This window comes from Pan paniscus, chromosome 8 (genome assembly GCF_029289425.2).
Source record: "Pan paniscus chromosome 8, NHGRI_mPanPan1-v2.0_pri, whole genome shotgun sequence".
NCBI classification, from domain to species: domain Eukaryota; kingdom Metazoa; phylum Chordata; class Mammalia; order Primates; family Hominidae; genus Pan; species Pan paniscus.
In genome coordinates, this window is record NC_073257.2 from 62,500,991 (window position 1) to 62,526,536 (window position 25,546).

Below are 25,546 nucleotides of genomic sequence, written 5' to 3' on the forward strand. Positions count from 1 at the left end.
CAGTAAACTTGCTTACATTGGAGGAGAAGCATAAGAGGGCACATTAGAAAAGGACATTCATAAGTAAATTCATTCTTGGTCTTTTTGTTCAGAATTAGCACAGGAAACAATTTCATAGTTAGCTACCTGCCTAGGAAATTTTTTTGCCCAACTAGTAAAAAAGAGAAAGAAAATAAAAGAAATGCCAACCATACATGTGTTTTACCAGCAGTACATCTTCAGAAGTTAGAAAGGAACTGATAAAGAAGTGGTTCCCTTGTGCTTCAGTGGTTATTTACAAGTCATTTGTATCACTTTCCAACCTAATTTACATGTAATCTACCACCTTTTGTTCCACCTCTTTTTTTAAAAAAGTGTTCGTTTGTCTACATTACCTTTCATTAGACAATACTTTTATGAGTGTAATTCTTAATTTATTATTAAATAATCCATTGAATATTGACAATTTTACACAGTACTCATCAAAAAATCTAGACCTGGAAAAGAGATTATTCAGTGCTTTTCGAAGAAGTCAAAAAATCCTTAAAACCAGAGTAGGCAGGGTACAGCAAATAAAATGCAGACACTTTAACATGAGAAACAAAATCTCCAAAATTGTTCTCCTACCTACCCAATCTGCCATATTCCACTTTTTCCACCAATTTCAGGAGTTTCCACCACATGGTTTGGCTCCAGTGAGCCAGTCCCTGCAGCATCCACAGACACGAATTGGATCTGTGTTTTTATATCAACAGATAAGTTCAATTACTTCATGATATTCTTTTATGCACAGGTAAAGAACTGACATTGATAATCCAGGAATTTGGTTTTATTTTTACACATGAACTGCGAACATAGAACTGCATGCCCTAGAAGGAATGACAGCTGGTGAGAAAATAGGTTTCTGTGCGTTATCTGGAGCCAAGAGTGCTAGGTGCAGAAGGATCAGTAGATGATACAGTGGCCACCTTGGTACAGTTGCCAGTGAGCTATCAGGAATCACAAGTAGATTTGAGGAAAGCTTCAATAGAAGGAATAGAGGTAGTGGAAACTGATTCATGAACCCTTCTGAGTAATAACAAATACTTTAAAAAACCATATCATGAGTTCTAATATAATTTTCTCGTCTGGAATCAGCTACTTTCAGGATCACTTGTTCTTTTAGGCTTCTGAACTTTTACACTGAAGACTGTGGCATCATTAGAAAAAAGATCACAACACTTGGAATCCCTGATTACCTAATCCTCCAGCAGTTAATGCCCAAGGAAACAGCCTCTAGGATACCAATTCATCAAAAAGTGTTCCAGGTTCATTCTAATTCAATAAATTATGTTGAGATTAAGTTATACATAATAGATGTTAATACTACCATTATTAATATTGTTATTATTTTCAAACCTCAAAGTTTACTTTTGAAATACAGATTGATTTTTTTCCCTAAAATGCTAAAGCTTTTACATACATACAAAAGTATGACCTGGGGTTTGGAAATTTGCTTTGCAGTCTGGGAGCTTGTAGTTAACTTAAAGAATTGTAAATGCAATTAGTACTTTCAGACAATCGATGTCAGATTGTCATATCTTATTCTTTGGGGTATGAAGCAAGGTATTTTACAATGCCCAAAAATAACTTTCAAAATAGTATTTAGCAAACTGTCTGGAGCCTCTTTCCCCCCAAATTAGAGTATCCAACACAGATGATACACAAGATATAACTTAAAGATTACTGATTTTTTAAATGCCTCCCCAGAATTTACATATTAAATCGATTATTTTCTCCTTCATAATAGTTACCTTTTGACACTTACACATTCACCCCAAGTACAAATTCACTAATTATCAAGGCCTAGGCACTATTATAATTCTGGGCATATAAATCTTAAATATTCTATGATTGAATGGGTCCATGAGTGAGTGAGTAAGCAAATGGTAAAAGAACAGATAAATTAATTTAGAACCTCTGCTTTGAGGAGTGCTTTCCCAGACAGTAATATTTTTAATATCTACGCTAATGGCAAAACTTTCTGGTTTGGGGTGAATTTGATTAATGAGAAGAGTCAAAAAATCATTTGGAATAAGTCTTGGGAGTAAGAGACACAATCCAGTGGGATAAGGACACTTAGGAAAACACAAGGCATGATCAAAATATTGGAAGTCTGACTTTCTCATAATTGTGTCCTGAAGGCAATTCCAGAAATGATTTGAGCATCCACAGCAGCTCTGAACTAGGCATGTTAACTCCAGAATGACTGCTTAGAAAGACTATGTTATTTTGAATGAAGGAAAACTGACATGCTGATTTTCTGTTTCTCTAATTAGGCTCATACATTTATGGTCAAGGTTTATATCATATTTTGTAAATGTGATTAGAAGAAAAGACCATTTTTCTTATATGTAAGATGAAGGGTAAGACTAGATGATTTCTATAAACTTTCCCAGTACTAATATTCAGGAATTCTATATATAAATAAATAGTTTAAACATTGTTCACATTAGTGAGCCATTCTCACTAATATTTCAGAGGTTTTATATTGAAGGGACTCTCCTTTAAACAACCCCAAGACTTCAAGGGAAATCATGCTTTAGGCTGTAGACCACAAGATATATGGCTGCTGGAACAAGATATATGGGACAAACCTCTCTCTGTCTCTCTCTCTCTCTCTCTCACACACACACACACACACACACACACCTCCACCCCATTAGCAGTAAACTATCTGTCCCCAAATAGGGACGATTATAGAAGTCAACATAGTAGTTCACTAGTTCACATTCATTTGAAATCACTTATATAATGTGTAGAGAGTAAAGCTGTTCTTTAAATGATCTATCAACTTTTCACTAAATAGTTACAACTTCAAAAGCCGGGGAAGTGCCTTCAAATGAAAGTATGACAGCAGGCTTCAGAATGTCCTGCTTCCGATTGTGTCCAAAATATCTTATTCTGTAGATTCCAGGCTGGGCAGTGTCTGGAATATGCCATTCCACTGTTGCATTACTCAGACCCAGGAGTCCCTTGTGCCAATAAAAACTGTTGATAAAAAACAAACAAGCAAGCAAAACTCAATTTTACTCTTAAAAATGTTTAATTAGAAAAATACATGATTATTCATTTAATGAATATTCAGGGAATACCTACAATGAGCAAGGCACTATCAAGACATTGAAGATACAGCAATGAACAAAACAGACAAAAACGTCTATTTTCTAGAAGAGAAACTTTAAAGAACAGCAATTTGTAGAAATAGCTTTACTTGTTCTACCTTTCTACCTACCTAAATTATACTCACCCCAGGAAACCTTACCTGATAGCCACAAGATGTCACTCCTGCTGTAGAACTGCAAAGCACTCTTTTAGCCCTTATCTGACACTTATTTTCACATCTAGATTCATTTGTTTTCTATATATATATATGTGTATATATATATATATACACATATATATATACAAAATGAATATATGTATATATTTTCTATATATATATATAGAAAATGAATACATGTCAGACTCTCTTCTAGAAGTGCTGAGGGACAGTAAGGAGCAAGATAGATATGGTCCCATGTTTTATGAAGCTTATGTTCTACTGAGTTGAGGATGGAAATAAATGCAATAAACAAAAAGCAATAAATATAAAAATCTTAAGAATGACAAGTTTAATGTAGAAAACAAGACGGAAGTTTTTTTAGGGAGATGTCATTTAAACTGAGTCTGCAGAAATCTGGAGGAAAAAACATTCTAACAAGAAGGAACAGAAAATACAAAGTGTCCAAAGCAGGAACAAACTTGATGTGGCCACAAAGCAGAAAGCAGGTCAGTTGGTAGAGGGAATGGTAAACCATGGAAGAGTGCTTGAGATGAGAGAAACAGGTGGAACCAGATCATGTTGGCCCCTGCAGATCACAGCAGAGAGTTCAGACACTCTTCTAGACTCAGTGAGATACAACGGGCTAACTGATATCCTCAGTTATGCTGAAAGTGAATCTCTTGGGCACAGAGAGTGTGCTCGACATTCTGTGTTTCTCAGTGATGGGTTCAGTACTCTCAGCAAATATTTGATTATTCTGCTGCTAATGAACAAGGCAGAGATCTAAACATATCCTCAGTATTGACTGCTATTAGCTAAAAACTTTGAGCATTTAAATATAAATCATTCTTTTTATTACCTGTATAACCTTTTTAATGATACGTACACATTACTTGTTTTAAAATGTACCTATACTCTACAGCTCTAAATACCAAAGAAAAATTTTGCCCATATTTGTATATGGGCCATGGTCAAATTCCTATTTTCAATTAACCATCTGAACCATACTAACATATTTACATTTAACAAACTAATATCACTTAGTTTGAGGCAATCTGAATTAGACCCAAATTGCCAAAAACTGTACCTACTTCCATGCCACTGTCATGGAATGTTAAATTTATAGACTTGGGAACAGAAGTATTGTCTTATTTCAGACACATTATCAAATCTTCAAAATATCTATTCAGCTCAGGAATTTGGTAGCAAAAGGCAAAGAGATATGTCTCTCCGGAGAAATTGCCTGAATATATTATCTCCTCACTCAAGTCATTAAGAGTTAAACACCCAAGCCTCTAGTGTTTTAGTAACTCAAATGAAGAATTATTGATCATATACAAACATGCAATACATGTCAGGTATAGACTCATTTTCCTTATAGAAATATCAAGCTCTACAGAGGCATCTCAACACTTTTACTCTATACTCCTTTCAACCAATTTGCAAGGAAGCTAGTTAGATTTTACAAATAATACCTGTGTCCATGGGGAAAAAAAACAGAACAGATGTCTGTAAGAATGGAAGCCATAACCTCATTAGCACCTAATCTTATAGAAGCACACACCACACTGTTTTGTAGAAAAATGAATCAAAATGAAATCTAATAAATCAACTAAATATGTCCAGAAACCTCCTTGGGAATTTGATATCATTAATACCTTGTACTGAGCCAGTCTTTTCATTTGTCTTCCCAGCATTACAAGCCAACTGGTTTCGAAGCTTGAAAGACAAAAATATTCAATAAATGTGCTCACCGAGTCTCCCAGGAGGCATCGTTACACACTATCTGCCACGATGTTGAAGTAGCCTCATATTTCTCCACAGTGAGGAAGGTCTGATGGGTCTGAAATGCAATTAATAAACCTGATCAGGTACTGCACAGTCACAGAAGGAACCTGTTTGTAAATACTCCCCTTGTTGACCATATGTTAGCCTACCAATACCTTGTGTGAAAATGTGTTAGAATTTCATCCAAATTCTTAGGCTTTCCTCTTAACATTCTACGCACTGTACTCAGAATGTTAATTTATCCAGTCTATTAAAAAACATGATTTTTTTAGAAATGTGAAAGAAGTATAATTTTAGAGTTAGTAGCAAATTTTGGAAATTAGGGCAGAAAAGAGGCTGGGAATAAAACTTACTTGAGATTTTAAAAAGGTATAAGTCAAGCCTTTTCATGATATGTTTATTGATCTATATATCCCAAGACTTTCTCTAGTCACCTCAAAATTTAGAAGGGAAAATGGTAAAGTTTAGTCTACTTTCCGTCTCCAGGTGAATGAATTATTAGTTAACGTACCTCCCTGAGTGAAAGAATTGAAAAGAATACACAAATCTTCCCTATCCTGGGGTACTAAAGGAGGTCTTTAGATTTTTTATAATAGATTTCTAGAAACCACGTCATAAAAAGATTTTATTTCCCCATTGGAAGATTATTATAATAGAAGAATTTGTTTCAGACCAAGAATTCAGCTTCAAACAAAGCACAGATTTGAATGATATGACAAGTTAATAAAGACAAAGGTTATACATTTCTAGTATCCTTTTAAATCCTTGAGATTGTGACCCTAAAAGGCACATGTCTAATGCACCTATATTTATCACAGTTCTTTATATCTGTCATTTACTGGTGCTCAAATAACCCCTTGCTAAATGTATCACCTATTTACATGTGGGCCATGAAATTGCTTAAAATTCTTCTTTAAGTATTCAACTGATGAATTACATTCAATAAGGAAGTTTTCATAACCATAGGAACTTGTAAAGAGAGTTATTTCTGTCTATTTATGGCAAATGACATTGGGAAGGCCTTAGATGGAGAAGATATGGTGGGCTTTTTGAATATGTCTAGAGTATAGACTGAAGAACAAGTCTAGGCCTCTGAATACCAGGGATAAAACATATGACAATCTTTTCCCAACTGCTCTACCGTAATCTCTTCCAGATGCATAATTAGGTACTGCATACACTAATTATGCATAATATAAGTTACTTTATCTCTCTAGGCCTCAGTTTCTTCATCTGGAAAGTAGGGGTAATAAAACTTAACTCATTGGGTAGTCGTAAGGATGGAATTAATCATGTGATAATGCATATAAAGCACTTTAATAGGAATACTTGCAAATACTACCTGCAAAATAGTAAGCATTCCATAAATAGTGATGATAACTACTAATGAAGAAGGGTGATAGAAATTGTTTTATACCAAGTCCCAGAGCATTCTTTGAAATTAATTCTATTACCACTATAGTAGTTTAAAGGTTTTGTTCTCCTGCTTCTCCATGGCAATAATGATGATAGAATTTCTCTACCCTAGGGATATCAGGTGACAGCTAAACATGCAGTTTTGATATAACACTTTGATATCTTCAGAAAATAATGTTATAAACACATAACTATTGTGGCACAGATTCACTTACTAAAGAAATTACTTCAAACAGGTGCATATTGACTACCTAAGAAGTAGAAGACTTTCCTCCAATGTCATATTTGAGAATGTCATATTGCCACAATTGTTATCTTGGCAATAATGACATTTTAATGAACAGGAATGGGAAGGTTCTTTTGGAAGGAAGGTATTTTTGGATTATAAGTGACTATAGGCCCTGGGAAGAACAGCTAATTGATATAAGGAATGCATCCTCAGCCACAGTGAAAACCATGACCTCGAAATCACAGTCACATGCCCACTCTTTTTCCACTATAAATTCCTTTATTATTTGAGGTTTTACAACTAGAATGTGTCCAGTTACTGCTTGTGTAGTTATAAGTATATTTTAAGGAAGTTATACAAGTATACATTAATTTTCTTAATAGATATATTACATATGTATATAGTTTATCATACATATGATAAAAACAAAAAAGTCTGAAATGCTTTATTAAAAAACTCTTAACAGCTATTACCTCTGGAAAGCAGGTTTGTGGGTAGAAGAGCACTTATATATTCTATTTTCTACACTTCTATATTGTTTTAACATTGGGCATGTATTTTGAATGTCATTTTTTAGGTTTAATAAATAAATGCTCTATTAGCACCAGTAGTAAATAATAGGGAAATGGCCGATGCAAGATAAAGTAAAGCACATGCACCAGGACTCCAAGCCAGGAGAGTATACACCCGGGGATCTGTGACCGTTCCACAACAGTACAGGTAGGACCAGAGATAGTAGTGTAGAGGAGGAGGAGAGAGCCAAAAAGAGAAGAAGAAGCCAAAGACACACATCCTTCAGTTGGCCCTTTGACTATTTCACAACATTTGGTAGAGTTCTATATATTTGAATACAGTCATATATCGGATAAATCCTGAGAAGTGCATTGTTAGGCAAATTCATCATTGTATGAGCATCACAGACTTAGACTTACACAAACTTAAATGGTGTAACCTCCTACACACCTAGGCTATATGGTATAGCCCGTGGTTCCTAGGCTACAAATTTGTACAGCCCGTTACTGTATTGAATGTTGTACGCAATTGTAACACAATGGTAAGTATTTGTGTATCTAAACATACCTAAACGTAGAAAAGGTACAGTAAAAGTAGAATATTATAATCTCATGGGACCAATGTCATAAACGCAGTTCATCTTTGACTGAAACATCATTGTATGTGGCGCATAATTATATATATGAGATTGTATTCAACTTAACATCTTCTTGACAGACAATGCAGTCATACATGCATTATGCTATACTTGGTCCTAAGTGAAGCCAATTATATGTTTCCTGTGTGCTTTTACCCAGACTCAATCCACATTAACTACCTATTGAATATTTTCCCGTACCTACAAACTAAGATGTAAAACAAGTTGGAACATTTTGTCTTTATGTTATTAACCTCTAGAGGGATATTTAAATGAATGAATGGCTAAAAAGTGGATTACATTTGTAAAGGAAAATCATTGATACCTACCTGGTTTTGTACTGAATTCTTCGGGTTAGCACCTACAAATATAACTTCAGCAACTTCCCCCTGAAAGTAAAAATTCATTTAATGACTTCTAATAAAAGGTTTTTTGCTATACTCATATTTTGGACATTATTTATTATAAATTCTATAATTTAGGGTGCCTTTATAGGTTTTGTTCTATTTAATCAAGTAAGTTATCTTCTAAGAATATTAACCCTTGCAACAATAGACATAGGAATGTTTGGCCAATGAGTTTGCTTTGGGTAGACTCAGATACAAGTGAAGATCTAGAGCTGTAGTTTATATTAGTGACAGCATATTAAAATGGCTTCTTCAGGCCTTGATAATTCCTCACACCTCCCTCCCAACACAAATACAGGGAATATTTGAATCAAATTAGAACAGTCAAAACTTTCCACAGATGACTCATATTTATGCTTACATTTATAGTTAAGCTTTTATTTTTATAAGAGATGGAGTGGCAGGATGTGTATTTATCCTCCCACCTGAAACGACTAAAAAACTGGAAAAAATATATATTAAACAATGGATTTTCAAGTGACAAAGAAAGACAGTGATATTTGAGTGGCAGCAGACAAACAAGAACCCTGTAATCCACCAGCTCAATGTCATCAGAGTTTACGGGCCACGGCAGAAGGAGGAGAATTCAGGCCAAGTCTGGCAGTCTAAGTTGAGGATATGGAGCTGGGGGTCCACAAAAGCCAAACAGTCTTGAGTTTATAGCACAGAGCATCATAGAGAGGATAGCTGCACAGAGACAGAAATCTGGAGATTTGCAGAAAGCTCCCCTCAAGTTTGCATGCATATAAGGGAACTACTGGAAGCCAGGAAAAGAATGGGCTAACAGAATTACAGAGAACAGTCCCCAGGCTCATAGAGTTGTGACAAGATTCTGTTCCCACCAGGCCAGACTGGAAAACCTCATAATTCAAAAGAATTTTACATTAGTGTGTGAGGGGATGAGGGGTGCTGGGGGAAGGGAGGAAGGGATTTGCTCAAGACGAAAATCTGCTCTGGTCCTGCCTAAAAAATTTAGTAATAGGTAATGCAATAGGTAAAAGCAATAAAACTAAATGCTAGTTCTTTGAGGACACAAATTACCCAAATTAGAAAGAAAGAGGGGATATCATTGTCAACTCTTCAGAAATTAAAAGGATTATAGGGGATTATCATGAGCAACAACAACTTTTACATTACACCAACAAATTAAACAACTTATATGAAATGAGAAAATTCCTAGAATGATACCAATTCCTATAAAGATAAATTCCTAGAAAGACACAAAATTGATGCAAGGAAAAAAATAGGACATATGAATGGGCATATAACAAGTAAAGAAATTGAATTAGTAATAAAAATTTTGCCATAAAGAAAAGCCAGGTCCATATGGCCTTGCTGGTCAATCCAATCAAATATTTAAAGAGTAAATAATGCCAATCTTTTGGATACTTTTTCAGAAAGTACAAGAGAAAACATTTCCCAACTCATTCTTTGAAAGCACTATTGCCCCAATACCAAAGGCAAAGACAACACATAAAAAGAAAACTAAAAATATGCCTCATGGACATGAGTAGAAAACTCCTTACAATATATCAGCAAATCAAATTCAGCAACATCTAAAAAGGATTATACACCATGACTAAATGATACGGCATTTATTTAACATCTGAAAACCAATGAATGCAAATACCTTCTTAAAATAACAAAAGACAAAACCACATTGTCACCTCAGTAGAAAAAAAATTGCAAAACTCCAACACTGATTTCTGACAAAAACTTGCAATAAGCTAGGCATAAAACATGTAAAAGAGAATCTACAAAAATCCTAAAGAAAACATCATACTAAATGGTGAAAAACTGAATACTTTTCTACTAAGATTGGAAACAAGACAAGAGTGTCCAGTCTCACAACTTCTATTTGACATTGGATTGGATCTTCAGCAAAAAAAACAAAGATGAAGGTACCACACAACCTGACTTCAAAATATACTACAAAGCTATAGTAATCAACACAGCATGGTACTGGCCTAAAGTAATCAACACACCATTGGTACACATAGACCAATGGAGCCCAGAAATAAGCCCGCACATTTATGATAAATTGATTTTTGACAAAGGTGCCAAGAACGCACAATGGGGAAGTGACAGTCTCTTCAATAAATGCTGCTGGGAAAACTGGATATCCACATGCAGAAGAAGGAAATATAAAAATTAACTCAAAATTGATTAAAGATTTAAATATAAAACCTGAAACTATAAAACAACTGAAAGAAAACCTAGAGGAAAAGCTCCATGATGTTGGTGTAGGCGATTTTTTTTTTAAATATGACCCCTAATGCAAAAGCAACAAAAGCAAAAACAGACACATATTACATCAAACTAAACAGTTTCTGCACAACCAAAAAAACAATTAACAAAGTGAGGAGACAACCTAAAGAATGGGAGAAAACACTTGCAAACTATGCATCCAATAAAGAGTTAATATCCAAAAGATATAAGGTACTCAAACAACTCTATAGCAAGAAAACAAATAACCCAATTTGAAAATAAGAAAAGGACCTGAATAAACATTTCTCTAAAGAAGACATACAAATGCTCAACAGGGTATTTTTTTAAATGTTCAATATCAGTGATCATCGAAGAAATGCAAATTAAAACTACAACAAGATATCACCTAATACCTGTTAGAATGTATAATATTTAAAAAGACAAAAGACAGGTGTTGATACGAATGTAGAAAAAGGTAACTCTTGCACACTGTTCATGAGAATGTGAATTAGTGCAGCCATTATGAAAAGCAGCAAGAGGTTTCTCAAAAAATTAAAAATAAAACTACTGTAAAATATATACACAATACCATTTCTGGGTATATAGAGAAAGGAAATGAAATCAGTTTGTTGAAGAGATATGTGAACTCCCATGTTTATTGCAGCACTGTTCACAATAGCCAAGATATGAAACAACCTAAGTGTTCATCAATGGATGAATGGATAAAGAAAATGTAGTACATTTACACAATGGAATACTATTCAGTCATAAATAAGAATGAGATCCTTACATTTGATACAACATGGATAAACCTGGAGAACATTAGATTCAGTGAAATAAGCCAGGTACAGAAAGATAAATACCACATGATCTCACTTACATATAGAACCTTAAAGAGTTAAACTCATAGAAGTAGAGAGTAGAATGTTGGCAGAAGGTTAGTTACCAGGGGCTAGGAGGTTAGGGGGTTGGGGAGGTATTGATCAAAGAATATAAAATTTCATTTAGACAAAGGGAATAAGTTCAAGAGGGCTACTGTACAACTTGATGGCTTCAGTTAAAAACAACATATTGTGTTTTAAAAATTGTTAAGAAAGTCTCAAATTTTCTCACAACAAAAAATAATAAGGATGTGACATAATGTACATGTTAATTAGCTCAATTGAGCCATTCCCCATGTATACATATTTCAAAACATCATCTTGTACACAATAAATATATATAATTTTTATTTATCAAGTAGAAAATTAAATAAAATTTTTTAAAAAGCAGAACATTCTATTGAAGGTTCTAGCCAGTCCAATAAGGATAAATAATTAGGTGCACTTAGAAAAGAAATATAGAAAGGAATAAATAAGCTTATTTTTATTCACAGATGACATGATACTATATGTAGAAATTCCTAAGGAATCCAGACTCCCCTCTTACTCAACCCTCCTCCCCCCAGAAAAACTGTTGAAACTAATAACTGATTCAGCAAGCTTTCAGGACACAAGATTGATATAAAATAGTAATGGTACAAATTCTGCTTCATTTCTGTATGTTTTTCCTATCCTTGACTTAAGAGACAACTCTCAGTGCCAGTGAATAGTTCCATGATCATTCACTTAAGAAAAGGAATAATTTGGATTTTAGAATTTCAATTTGACACAATTACTTACAAAAAATAAATATTTCCCCATTCTCATTACTTTTGCAGAGATAAGAACAATTGTCAAAATTATCATTGCTAACAGTTGGTCTACAGCATGATTAGAGGCAAATGGTGACACTAAGTGACATCCCCCAAAACATCCCTCTAAAGGATTCCAAGGTCTGCTCATGAGTCTTACCACTCTGTATTCAGGTTTTGCTGGCTGCAGGACATCCCCAAAAGTTCTGCCTTTTGGTGCTCTATCCACAATACTAGGAATTAATGGAACTATTAATTGTTTGAAAAAGGGAGGTTCTGGACCTCTGCTCAGGTTGGCTACCGTGTCCTGGAACAGAGAGCATTTGTTAAGGAGTGCACAGGTAGAGTCAAAGACCCTTTCCCCAGGCCTCCAGACCCAGAAATGCCTGCATTAATGGAAGAGTGCACACACACATATACATACTCCAAGAGCTAACAACCTTGAGCAAAATAGGAAGGTAGCCTTGCTAAGCATGAGCCTAGAAATTCATAATTTAAACTCTTGTCACTGGGAGAAAGTTTTGGTTATAGGCAACTCTTTTATTCCCCTGGACAACATAAGGACAGTGACCAGAGTACAAGGTTGGAAGCATACTTTCAAATTGTCTGACTTTGTACAGGGGCCTAATATGCAAAAAGGTAATTATACCATGACAGCATAATTATTATTTTAATTTTTAAAAAGTATTGAGCCACTCTCACCTGGAGTGAGTACCAAGTTTTTTCCTAGCTTCTTGTCTGTGCTAATAAAAGAATATAATAAATATATTTTTAATTTAAAATTTAAGATCATCCCACATCCTGACTGGTTTAATCTATGTTGCCCACAAAGTTTACCATTTTTAATAGTGTCATAAAAATACAAATCTCAATTTTCAAATATCCCTATATCTATATTAGGTTGGTACAAAAGTAATTGGCATTTTGCCATTACTTTCAATGAATATTTAACGCTCTTTATTCCTCACATTATAGATTTAATCTTTACAACTGCATATGAGATAGGTTATGTATTACCATTCCCATTTTGCAAATGAGAAAATAGGCTTAGACATATTCAGTGGTTTTTTTCAAGATCACATAGCTAGTTTTAAGGTGCTTGACCAGAAATTTGTCTGTAAAACAAATTTCCACCAAATTAATTGCATTTTTCTTCATTGTCACTACAAAATTTGAAGAATCTATTTTCTTGGGAAGAACTATAGACCTATGAGCATAGTGACAGTTAAACAGTAGTTATCTCTAGGGATGGATTATAGGTTTATGCTTTTCTGTATAATCTGAATGACCTACAAATAGATTTGGATTTTATAATAGAAATAAATAAATAAATACAAACAGTTATTCAAAAAAAGTAACCTAAAACTGAGACCAAAATTATGATAAAATGAAAATAAATATCAATTGATTAAAATATGTGCAAAGAAATTATATAAAATACTGAAATTTCAAACACACAATCAGTAACTAATAATACAGGCATATGAAATTTTCAACGTTCGATTGATGCAACCTACAGAGACAACCATTTCATTTATTTCAATTTAATATATCCAAGCTTTTTCATTAAAAGGGCTTTATTTTCTTTGCTATGCCACAATTGTTTCACATTTTTTACTGAGGCTTACATATTATTATATAAGGGGCTGCTTATTATTTTAAGCTCTTTATCTTGTTTGTTGACTAACCTTCTGACATCACAGTTGCAGCTTCATAAACAACTGCATCCAAAGGGAAGATTTCCACAAGTGAAGTTCCTTTAAATCAAGTAAACTTCTTCAGTGGTATATATTTTAGGTAGATGCAATGTTTTCATTCCAAGGCACCACTATTTTTACATCAAATCTAAGCTTCCATTGATTTAACAACTCATATTATCTTTTGAACCACCAAGAAAGTAAAAGCATGCTACTAATTATAATAATAAGCTTCCTCTGATTGGAAAATGCATCCCAATTTCCAAGATATTATAATGTGGAAAATGGGCATCCTAGAATGCTGACCTACTCAACTTTTGGAGTGAGTGGGGAGAATCTGGCAAGGATTAGAGAACACAGGTTCAACTCCCAGGTGTAGTAAGCTTCATCACTTATCTTCAAGCCTATGTGCTCCTCTGAAAACTGGGGAGAAATGATATCTCCTTAATTTCACATGATGGTTGTAAAAATAGTGAGAAAATACATATGAAAGAAGCTGCCAGCATGAAAGGATGTTAACTAGATCCAAAATTTGGAAAGAAATTTTATTTATTTTCTTAGAGATAACACAAAACTATAAATTTTGTAAAATATAAAGGTTGTCAAACTGAACACTCGAAGCTAAGGTTCTCTTTCACTTCCCTCTGCATTTTCTTACCCAGACACAGACACATACAGACATACACACACACACACACACACACACACACACGCACGCACGCACAAACAATATTTGATTACCGTAGCAATAGCCTTAGCAAGGTTTCTGAAGAGCTGAATGTAAGCAGATAATGTGTGCGGTCCATAAATTGTCGATGCTGCCTCATATCGCTGAGCCTGCAGGAAAGGCAGGGAGAGTTGTATATGGTTCTGCATATTTAAATCCATTTACAGAGGTGTAGCATTTTGGGTAAGTGTGATGCTTGACATCTCACATTATTCAAAACTGGCACAATCTTCAAGATTATGTATGACAAAAGAGGATGGGCATTTCCATTTACTGGCCAAGGTAAGTGACTCCTATGGACTACCTGTTAAAAGCAGTGGGTTCTCTCTGCTTATGCCATTTAGACTGTCACTCTATTTACTATGAAAGAGGGTGCTAGCTCCTAAGCTTTAGTCTATTGTAAGTACTTGTAATATAAGTGCTTTCCCCCAGGGCATATATCAGAAGAAAAATAAAACAAAGAGTCCTAGTAACTTCTGGATAAATAGTTAGAAGGTGCTAACTGGAGAAGGACATTTAATCCATCACAAAGCCATGAAATTGAGCCAAATGCATCTTTTAGCTGACCTCCAGGCCTTTGGTTCTTCTACAGGAACTTCAAAGTTATCAAATCTAAAACCAACCTCACCACTTCAGACATACCAGCTTCCTCCACAACATTCTCATCTCAGCGAATGTCATCTTTCCAGTCTCCCATGTGAGGATCAGCCGGCAGTTACCTTAGACTCCTCTCTCCCTCATCCTGTATCCTATCAGTCTCCACATCTGGTAATTCTGTCTCCTTCAAATCTCCTGAGATCTTTCATTTTCCTGTCTTACTTTCTCCTAAGGTACAAATAGATTTCACCTTAGTTCAAACCCTCATTTCTCACCCAGATCTCTTTTTTTATATTTGTATTAGGTTCAGAGGTACATGTGCAGGTTTGTTATATAGGTAAATCACATGTCATGAGGGTTGGTTATACAGATTATTTCATCATCCAGGTAATAAGCACAGTACCTGATAAGTAGTTTTTTGATCCTCTCCCTCCTCCCAGCCTTCACCCTCAAGTGTGCATGTCCATGTCTTGCCCAGATCTTAATTACACTATGGCTTCTTAATCAGTCCTCTGCCTATAAACAAGCCCTTCCAATTCATTTTCTACACTGCCATCTATTGACCTTTCTAAATCACAAAATTTTATCAAAGCATTCTCTTGCTTAGAATCCTACTGCAGTTCCCCCAAAGCCTTCCTTACTGAGTGAAGGCTCAGTAGCATAGCATGCAAGACTATCCATCAGCTAACCTGTGTCTCCCACTCTGGCTACCATCTCCTTACCATCACCCTCCGCATACTTACTCCATGCTACTCAACTAATTGTGGTCCATCAATGTGCCTGCCCTCTGGACCTTTGCATATATAGTTTCTTCTATATAGGATACATTCTTACTCTTTATTTGCTTAACTCTCACTTGTTGTCAAGAACTCATACAGATGTTACATCTTCCTGAACAGTCCCAGTCCTCAAATACCCAGTCTGGGCTGGTGCTCTTTCTCTTTATTTTTATAACACCTTGTGCATGCCTTTCATGAAAATGTAATCATCTGTTCTTTTTTCTGTCTTCCTACTAGACCCCCGGCTTCCAGTGATCTTGAGGGAAGGGACAGATTCTTTTCATCATTATGCCCCAGAAAGTGGCTAGCACAGTATCTGTCACAATACATATCTGTTGAATGAATGAAGTAATTAATAGTAATACTTGCCGGAGTATATCCCTGTGATATGGACAGGAGACAGGAAAATACTGGGTAGAAGAGAGTGGTTCCCTGGCAAAGGCCCCACCCTTAAGCCTGGAAACCTGTGGCCCTAAACAAGAACAAGCATTTCTGCTTTTGCAACCAAACATTCCTGTTTTGCCTTTTTGTTCACTACGCCCCCCTATCCTATACCCATATAAACCCCAAACCCCCAGCTCCACAAGCAGACAAGGAGATGAACAGAAAAGCAGAATGGCAGAATGGCACAGCAGAGAAAAGAGAAGGAGCATCTGAACTCTGAGAGGAGTTCGGCTGTGGATGGTTGGAGAAGAGATTGGCCACTGGACAGCCAAACTCCAGGGGAAGATCATCTTCCCACACCATCCCCTTTCCAGCTCCCCATTCATCCCACGGAGAGCTACCTCTACCACTCAATAAAACCCTGAATTCATCCTTCATGTCTATTTGCAACCTGATTCTTCCTAGACACTGGACAAGGACCTGGGTACCAAGAGGGCACTGAGCTGTTTAACACTTAAGCTATCTGCAGACAGCAAAGCTAAAAAAGTGCACTGTATGTAATACATGCCCACTTGGGCTTCTGGAGTAGCAGGCACCCATACCTAGATACTGCTGCAGGGACCACATGGAATTTGCTCCTGCCAGCACCCAAAAGCACTTACCTTGGCTCCTGCACCTGCCTGTCTGTGTGCTCCCCTTCCCATTAAGGGTTTGAGCATATACAGCAGCCAAACAGATGAGCCACACCCCTGTTGCACATACTGCAGGGGGGTTCAGGGAACTTTCCCATCTCACCTGGACCAGGAGACAAGCTAGTAGGGGTTCCTAACCTTGTTTGTGACATGGACTCCTTTGGCAGCATGTGGAGACCTAAGGACCTCCCTCAGAATAATGTTTCTAAAGGTGTAAAATAAAATACATGGAATTGACAAAGGAAACCAATTAGGTTGAAATATATTTACCATACTATAATAAACCAATGTTGTGATACAGTAATGTATGTGCTTCTTTATTATGCTATTGAATAACAAGATATATCTGTGGATCTAATAACTATTGTGATTATAAAATAGCAATAAGAGTAAAGACATTTCTAGACCTGCAATCACTGTATGTGATATGAAAATATCTGTGGTGCCTATTGGTGACAGAGGTACTGCTAAAATAATTTGTTTGTTTCCTATATTTATAATTGACTGAAATGCTTAATAATAGTTAGACGTAGTGAAGAAAGGATGTAATTATTCCTATCCAAGTTTAGCATCATTAAGATCCCTTTTTCAATGGGAATTCCTAGAAGGCAGGGACCTTCAGGAAAGCCAACAGAGGGTAGCAGGGCAGAGTCTACTCTTAGTATCACTGAATATTTACCAAGGGGTAGACTGTATGCTTCTGTATGCACTGCTGTTATATACCAGCAGATATATTATTAACAGAAATTATTAATTATGAGACTCTGGACTGTTTTCATGTTTTACTTAAAAAGTACTTGGGCTGCTTTCTGGACTATTTATAAACAATGAAATATTACCAGCTACCAGCCTCCCTCAAACTCTCTGGGACTCTGTTTCTTAATATATATCATCAATATAATAACACCCTACTTCTGGATATACTGTGAGGATTACTTTAAATAACATTTGCAAAGTCTTAACCAGTGCATTCAATAAACAGCTACTAGTAGGAGTTTTCTCCAGTGCTACAGAGGCTTAAGGCATCAAATGCATTAAGAATAGTGTTAGAAATGTTTTATGCCACAACCCAGGCTTATTACCAGTGCCCCTGACAAAATAATTAATTTCAGGGAAAATGTAAGTCAGTAAAACTAGAATTCTGACCTGGACTTAAAATGATGTATTTGAAACTCTTAAATACGGCCTCTGGCTTATCATCCTCTTACCGGTTATACCTGAAACATAATCATCTCTCAGAAACATGACTAGGAAAGTTTACAAAGCAAGTCTGCATTTGACACAATAGTCTTTACTGGGGTATAATTCATTTAAATGATGAAAACGTTTTGCTTTACCTGGTATTCTTCATAAGTGGTAATGTAATGTGTATAGACATTGCATAGACCTGAAATAACAACAGTCATGTTCTGCATCCCATGAGATGCAAATTCCTAGGAGAGAAAGGTAAAACCCAATAAAATTACTCTTCATCTCTAAGTACATTTTCATTCTGTTATCCTTAACACACAAGCATTGATTACACTATTAGTTTAAGATATTTTTCTTAATAAAATTTTTCTAACTCTGCACTACAGTTGGACAAGTCAATGGATCTACAAATACCTTGATGATCACAGTTGCAGATGTAGAAACTTCTTACTACTAAAATAGGGATTTAAAAAATCAACTTATTACAAAATCTAATGGGTGGCTATTAGCTAACCAGAATAGTAATTTCCAGCGCTAACAAGACATTTTTGACATGTCATTTTAGAACCATTTACAATACTGCCTGAATATAAAGAAAATTCAAAATACAGCACAGATAAAATACAGAATTCCCAAAATGTAATACATTTTATTTAGACTGTTCACAGGAATTTAAGATATTGAGGTACTTAGAGGTTACTTAGTATTTAATGTATACAAACATTATCAAATTTTAAAATATTAATACATAAATACCAATAAAATATTTTTAACCTAATGATAATTCCCTTATGTTTTTTAAGTCTGGTTCTTATACTACCAATATTTCATATTAACCATAGCCATTAATTTCAAGAAATGTGGAACTCTAGATATAGGATCATAGGGATAGGATATACTTTCCTCTTCACCAAATATGAACATGTAGATATGTTATTTTATTTTTAACTTACTGCTTGAACTGCCTCTCGAAGTCTTCGTCCAGACATGGTCCTGAGTCAAGAAAACAATTATGTAAACGTTTTCCTACTAGACGTATGCAGAGTACGCAGAAACACTTGCAGTGAAAGCCAAAAAATTGCCCTGGCTCATCACACAATAGTAAAATATGTAGGAACCCAATGACTGTGAAAAGCTAAACTTGAACTTTTTTTCGCCTGTCCTAGCTTCAAAATAAATCCTAAACTGAAAACAGTCAATTTGACTAAAAGAAGGAAACAGAATCAGTGGTTATCACTGGCAAAAATCATCATTATTTTCCATTCTTGAGTCAACAAAATGATCAGTTGCAGTCTATGTTTATAAAAGCTGAGGTAGGTAGAAAATACATTACTGTATAAGTGTAATAAAGCCAATGTGGCTGAATCAGAGGTGAGTAAAGGGGAGAGAGGTAAGAAATCAGATATGAGAGCTTGATGAAGAACAGATCATGTAGGAGCTTGCAAGTTTGAGGATTTACCTGGAATGAAATGAGAAGCTACTGGAGGGTTTTGAGCAAAGACATGATATTATTTAATTTATACTTTAAAGGGCTTAATCTAGCTGCTGTGTTGAGAAAAAAAAAACTGCAGAGGAGTAAAGGCAGAATGAAGCAGACCAGACAGCAGGTTATTGCAAAAATCTGTGTAAAAGATCGTGGTAACTTAGACCAGGAAGGGAAGTGACAGAAGGTGTTGGGTAGAGTGTACAAAATTTGCTGAAGAATTTAAAGAGGAAGAAACAGAAAAAGAGGGAATTCAAGGATGACTCCAAGAGATAGGACCTGCTGGAAAGATAAAATTGCCAGTTACTGAGATAGGAAGACAACATATCAAGGAGTTTTAAAACATTCTTCCATGCTTTTAATACCTAATCTGATTATTTCAAGTACCTGTATTTTAATATGACTGCAAATCTTTCTACTGATATAATAACTCATGGCATCATTTTAATTTGGGATAAGTTTTTTTTAATTTTCATGTCTGCTTCAGGTTAGCCATCAATAATAAGCATAGAGATAGTTATTCTTCAGAGGCCCCAGCAAAAGAGGGTAGGAATATTTGCCACTGTCACCAAACAGTACAGTAGGATACCAAGGGGTCAATACAGAATGATCTTTTCATGATAAGAAGCAATTCCAACAGAACATACAACAAACACATTTTTAACTAAGTAATAAAAAGAAAAACTTACGTAAACTCCCCGGGGATGGCAGTTATGGCCAAGGACCCAAGGGTAATAATCTGAACATCAACAATGTCTGGATGCCAGGGGTGAGGTTTTGATAGCTGAGAACCCAAAACAAGAAAATTATGTTAGGGATAACACTCGCTCTATGGTCAACAGACACATAGTGGTCCCAGAATTTCCTCTAGTTTCTAATTTATGATGTAGTATTAAATATTCTATATGGGCATTTATGTCCTAGTCATAACATGAGAATTTCAAATGCCAAAGCCCCATTCACCTGCAGAAATCAATGAAGTTTTTGGTGGATCTCTCATCATGAAATCACAATGTGTAACAGATAACCAAACATTTTCCTAGAGTACTGTTGGTGACTATTCTTATACACAATAAATAAGGAATTCCATTTGGAATAGTTTAACTTAATAATTTCTCTTTTTATTATAATCGCACTTTAAGTTTACAGTTTCCAAGTCTTACTTTATTTTCCAAGATTTCTCCCAAGAGAATTTAACCCTTTCCTTATTCAGAATACTATAGCCTGTCCCTCTATTCCTTCCTTTCCTCTCTTCTTTCAAGAATTTTAATAGGATATTAGGGGAAAAAATGTATTTTTAAAATGCTTCTAACTCAACAATCCAAGTTTTTATGAATACTGAAATGACCTTTTGACATTGAGAATGCAAAATATATGTTTCAAAGGAGTGTAAAAGAAAATTGCTTTAGTTGATAATGTTGCCTGAACTGTGAGAAAATTTAGACAGGAACATGTTTTGTTTTAGATGACCTGAAATGTTTTCTTCTGCAGAAAATTTGGTGCTGACTCCCTTCTTGGAACCAACAAAAATAAATTCTGAGTAAGATAAATGTTCATCTTATTCTGCCTTTCCCACTGTCCTAATTGTTGTATTTATTAATCATAAGTGCAATAGGTAAATCAATATAATTTATTACCATAACCTTCATTCCTTAGAGTCATGGAACCCATTTTTTAATATTAAAAACTTGATATGGGAATATCTAAATAAGACTTCCCATCTCAGTAGATATCTACCATTCATTACCTGACAGTTCACATATTTAAAAATAACAATATGCTAATTTCACCATGATAATGAAAATGCATTACTTCTCCGGTGTGAAGAAGGATGGGCTTTGGTTTATGACATTCTTTAATTTCTTCAGATGGCTTTCCCAGGATCTGGTCCCGAATGGTGTCCCAAAATGGATCCCCTTCTCTTTTCCCTATTAGAAATGTTAGGATTAGTATACTTCCTTGAACCAACCCTCTCAAAAAAGTCATTATCTTGACAAATATTGTACAATAATCTTTTAAGGAGTTTCAGAGATTTTATTAAGGTCGTTGTTCAATGATTCCAAACAGTTTGAGTAATAGAATAGGAAAAATGTCCTGTGCATCCTAACACATGAGCCATTGTTTAATTAGATCTTCAGTGTGGTCAAGAGAACGACAGAGTATATGTTGTCAACGTCCTTAAAGTTTTGTTTCTATTACTCCTGCTCATTCATGTTGCAAATAAAAACAGTTTGACATAATTAACTGCAGATTTGTGGACTAAATCACTTTTTTCCTGTTTTGAAAATGAAAAATTACACCTCCAACTCACAATACCAGTTGTCTGACTTATGGTCCCTGAAATAATTTCTCCTGAATTTAGTTATCTACACACACACACACACACACACACACACACACACACACACACACACAAAGCAGTAAAAAACAAAAATAAACTTCATATGCATAATCTGGGGTAAAAGGTTTTGTAACTATAAAACTTATGAATTAAGAATCTATACTCTATTCAAAAAATGTAATAATTATAAATGTCTGTGTAACATAAACTGAAAACTCACAGAAATGAAGAAAGAAATACACATTTCAGTAACAATACTGAAATTTTCAATAACCCACTCTCAATCATGGATAGAACAACTAGGCGGAAGATCAACAGAAAACTTGAACTAGACCTACCAATCTATAGAATACTCCACCCAACAATAACAGAATATACATTCTTCTCACGTGCACATGAAATATTATCTGTGGTAGATCATGTGCTGGCCAAAAGACAAATCTCATTAAATTTTACAAAGTAGAAATAATACAAAATATGTTTTCCAAATACAGTGAAATGAAATTAAAAATAAAGAATAGGAAAAAATGGAGAAGCTTACAAATATGCAGAAATTAAGCAGTATGATCTGAAATAGCTAATAATCAAGGAAGAAATCAAAGGAAAATCTGGAAATACTTTATCATGAATGAAAATGAAAACACAACACATCAAAACTTATGGTATGCAGTGACAGCTGTGTTCAGTGAGACATTTATAGTTGTAAATGCCCATATATTAAGAAAGAAGAAAAATCTCAAACCAATAACCTAATTTCCACCTGAAGACATTGGAAAAGGAAAGTAAACTAAATCAAATGTTGAAAAAGAAGGAAATAATCAGTATTCAAAACAAAATCAATTAAACAGTGAGTAGAAAGAAAACAGAAAAATCAATGAAACCAAAAGCTGGTTTTTTGAAAAGGTCAACAAAATTGGCAAAACTTTAGCTAGATTGACCAAAAAAAAAAAAACAGAGAGAAGACTTAAATTATTAAAATCAGAAATTAGAACATTAATACTGACTTTAAAGAAATAAAAAGAATTATAAAGGAAACTATAAGTAGTTGTACACTAACAAATTAGATAACTTAGATAAAATGGAAAAATTTCTAGAAAGACAAACTACCAAAATTGACTCAAGAAGAAATAGGCAATCTAAAAAAAAAAAACTATAAAAAGTAAAGAGATTGATTCATAACACATTTTTAACTACTTACAACAAATAACAGAGCTCAGATTGCTTTACTGCTGAATTCCACCAACCAAAGAATTAGTACTAGCTTTTCCAAAACTTTTCCAAAATAATAGAAAAGGGAACACTTCCTGATTCATTCTATGAGGCCAATATTATCCTGATATAAAACCAGACAAAGATATCACAAGAAAAGAAAACTACAGAACATTTTCTCTGATAAATAGGACACAAAAACCTACAACAAAATACTAGCAAACTGAATACAGCAACACAGAGAAAGAATTGTTATAGAACATGACCAACTGGGATTTATTCCAGGAATACAAAGTTGGTTAAACATTCAAAAACTGATTAATGCAGTACAACATATTAATATAATTTTTTAATTACATGATAATCTGAGCAGATACAGAGAGAAATATTTGCCAAAAAACTAATACCATTTTATGACAATAACACTCAACAAACTAGGAATAGAAGTAAATTTCCTCAACCTGATGAAGGATTAAAAACCCAGAGCTAACATTATACTTAATGATGAATGACTGAATGCTTTTTCCATACTATTAGGAACAACACAGAATATACACTCTTTTCACTTTTATTCAACATTGTTCTGAAGGTTCTAGGCAGGCAATTAGGCAAGAAAAAGAAATAAAAGGCATTCAGATTGGAAAAGAAAAATTAAAACTATTAATATTTCTATTTTAAGATGACATGATCTTGTATAGAGAAAAATCCTAAATCATCCATTAAAATATTAGAACTAATAAATGAGTTCAGCAAGGTTGTAGGATATAAGGTCAATACAGCTATCCATTGTATTTCTATACGTTTTCTATGAACAATCCAAAAATGAAATTAAGAAAAAATTTCCATTTACAATAGCATAGAAAAGAGTGAAATACTAAGAAATAAACTTAACAAAAAATACAAAATTTATTTTTTGTATTTGTCTTAAAATTACAAAACATTGTTGAAAAAAATTAAAGAAGGTCTAAATGAATCCTAAAACATCTATGTACGTGGATCAGATTACATAATATTGTTAAGATGGCAATACTCCCCCAAATTAATCTGTAAATTCAATGATATTCCCATCGGAATCCCAGCTGACTTCTTTGTAAAAATTTACAAGCTGATTCTAAAATTCCTGTGGAATCTCAAGAAACTCAGAAGTCAAAACAATCTTGGAAGAGGAGGACAAGGTAGAAAGACATACTTTCTGATCTTAAAGGAAACAATAACCAAGAGACGGTTATACTGGCACAAGGTTAGGCATATAGATCAATGGAATAGAATTGATCATCCAGACATAAAGCCATGTGTCAACTAATTTTTAACAAGTGTGCCAAGATTATAGAACGGGTAAATAATAATCTTTCCAATAAGTGGTGCTAGGATAACTGAATAGCCATATGCAAAAGAATAAAGGTAGGCCATTACCTCCATGATACACAAAGTTTAACTAAAAATGGATCCAAGACTTAAATGTAGAGCTAAAACCATAAAAATCTTATAAGAAAATAGGGGTAAATCTTCATGACATTGAATTTGGAAAAAGATTCCTATATATGACACAAAACCATGAGTAACAAAAGAAAATTTAGACTTCATAAAAATTAAGAATGTTTGTGCTTCAAATGATACAATCAATAAAGTGAAAAAACCTACAGAATGGAAGAAAAAAAATTTTTTTTGAGACAGAGTCTCACTCTGTTGCCAGGCTGGAGTGCAGTGGTGCAATCTTGTCTCACTGCAACATCTGCCTCCTGGGTTCAAGCGATTGTCCTACCTCAGCCTCCCGAGTAGCTGGGACTACAGGCGTGCGCCACAATGTCTGGCTAATTTTGTATTTTTAGTAGAGACAGGGTTTCACAATGTTGACCAGGGTGGTCTCAATTTCCTGACCTGATGATCTGCCCACCTCAGCCTCCCAAAGTGCTGGGAAAATATTTTTATATCACACATCTGATGAGAGAACGTATACAGAATACACAAAGAACACTTATAACTCAATAATAAAAAGAAAAATAACCCAAATTTTAAAAGAAGAAAACTACGGAAATGACATTTCTCCAAGGGAGATATACATGTGGTTAATACGCACATGAAAAGGTGTTTGACATCATTAATTATTAGGGAAATGCAAATCAAAACCACAATGAGATATCCCTCCACACCCACTAAGGTAGCTAGATTCAGTAAGTCAGATAATAACAAGTATTGGCAAATACATTAAAAAATCAGAAAACTATACACTGCCTGTGGAAATGTAAAATGGTGCAGCCATTTCAGAAATAGTCTGGCAGCTTTTCAGATGATT

General features: G+C 34.6%; 1 protein-coding gene across 2 annotated transcripts in view; it reads right to left on the reverse strand.

Moving 5' to 3' along the window:
• Window positions 1–1,526: 1,526 nt before the first annotated feature.
• Window positions 1,527–25,546, reverse strand: part of LOC100985247 (putative inactive neutral ceramidase B) — a 62,669-nt gene continuing 38,649 nt past the window's right edge. The window contains exons 12-20 of one of the 2 annotated variants that reach the window (XM_063607379.1): window positions 21,516–21,631; window positions 20,393–20,487; window positions 19,174–19,213; window positions 18,367–18,462; window positions 14,592–14,687; window positions 12,314–12,460; window positions 8,196–8,255; window positions 5,038–5,126; window positions 1,527–3,009 (exon numbers count right to left, since the gene is read on the reverse strand). In XM_063607379.1, coding sequence (XP_063463449.1) covers window positions 2,820–3,009; window positions 5,038–5,126; window positions 8,196–8,255; window positions 12,314–12,460; window positions 14,592–14,687; window positions 18,367–18,462; window positions 19,174–19,213; window positions 20,393–20,487; window positions 21,516–21,631 — 929 coding nt within the window. In that variant the 3' untranslated portion in view covers window positions 1,527–2,819. Of the gene's footprint in view, window positions 3,010–5,037; window positions 5,127–8,195; window positions 8,256–12,313; window positions 12,461–14,591; window positions 14,688–18,366; window positions 18,463–19,173; window positions 19,214–20,392; window positions 20,488–21,515; window positions 21,632–25,546 lie in introns of those variants that run through there. The other variant, XM_034930574.3, reaches the window with a different exon arrangement.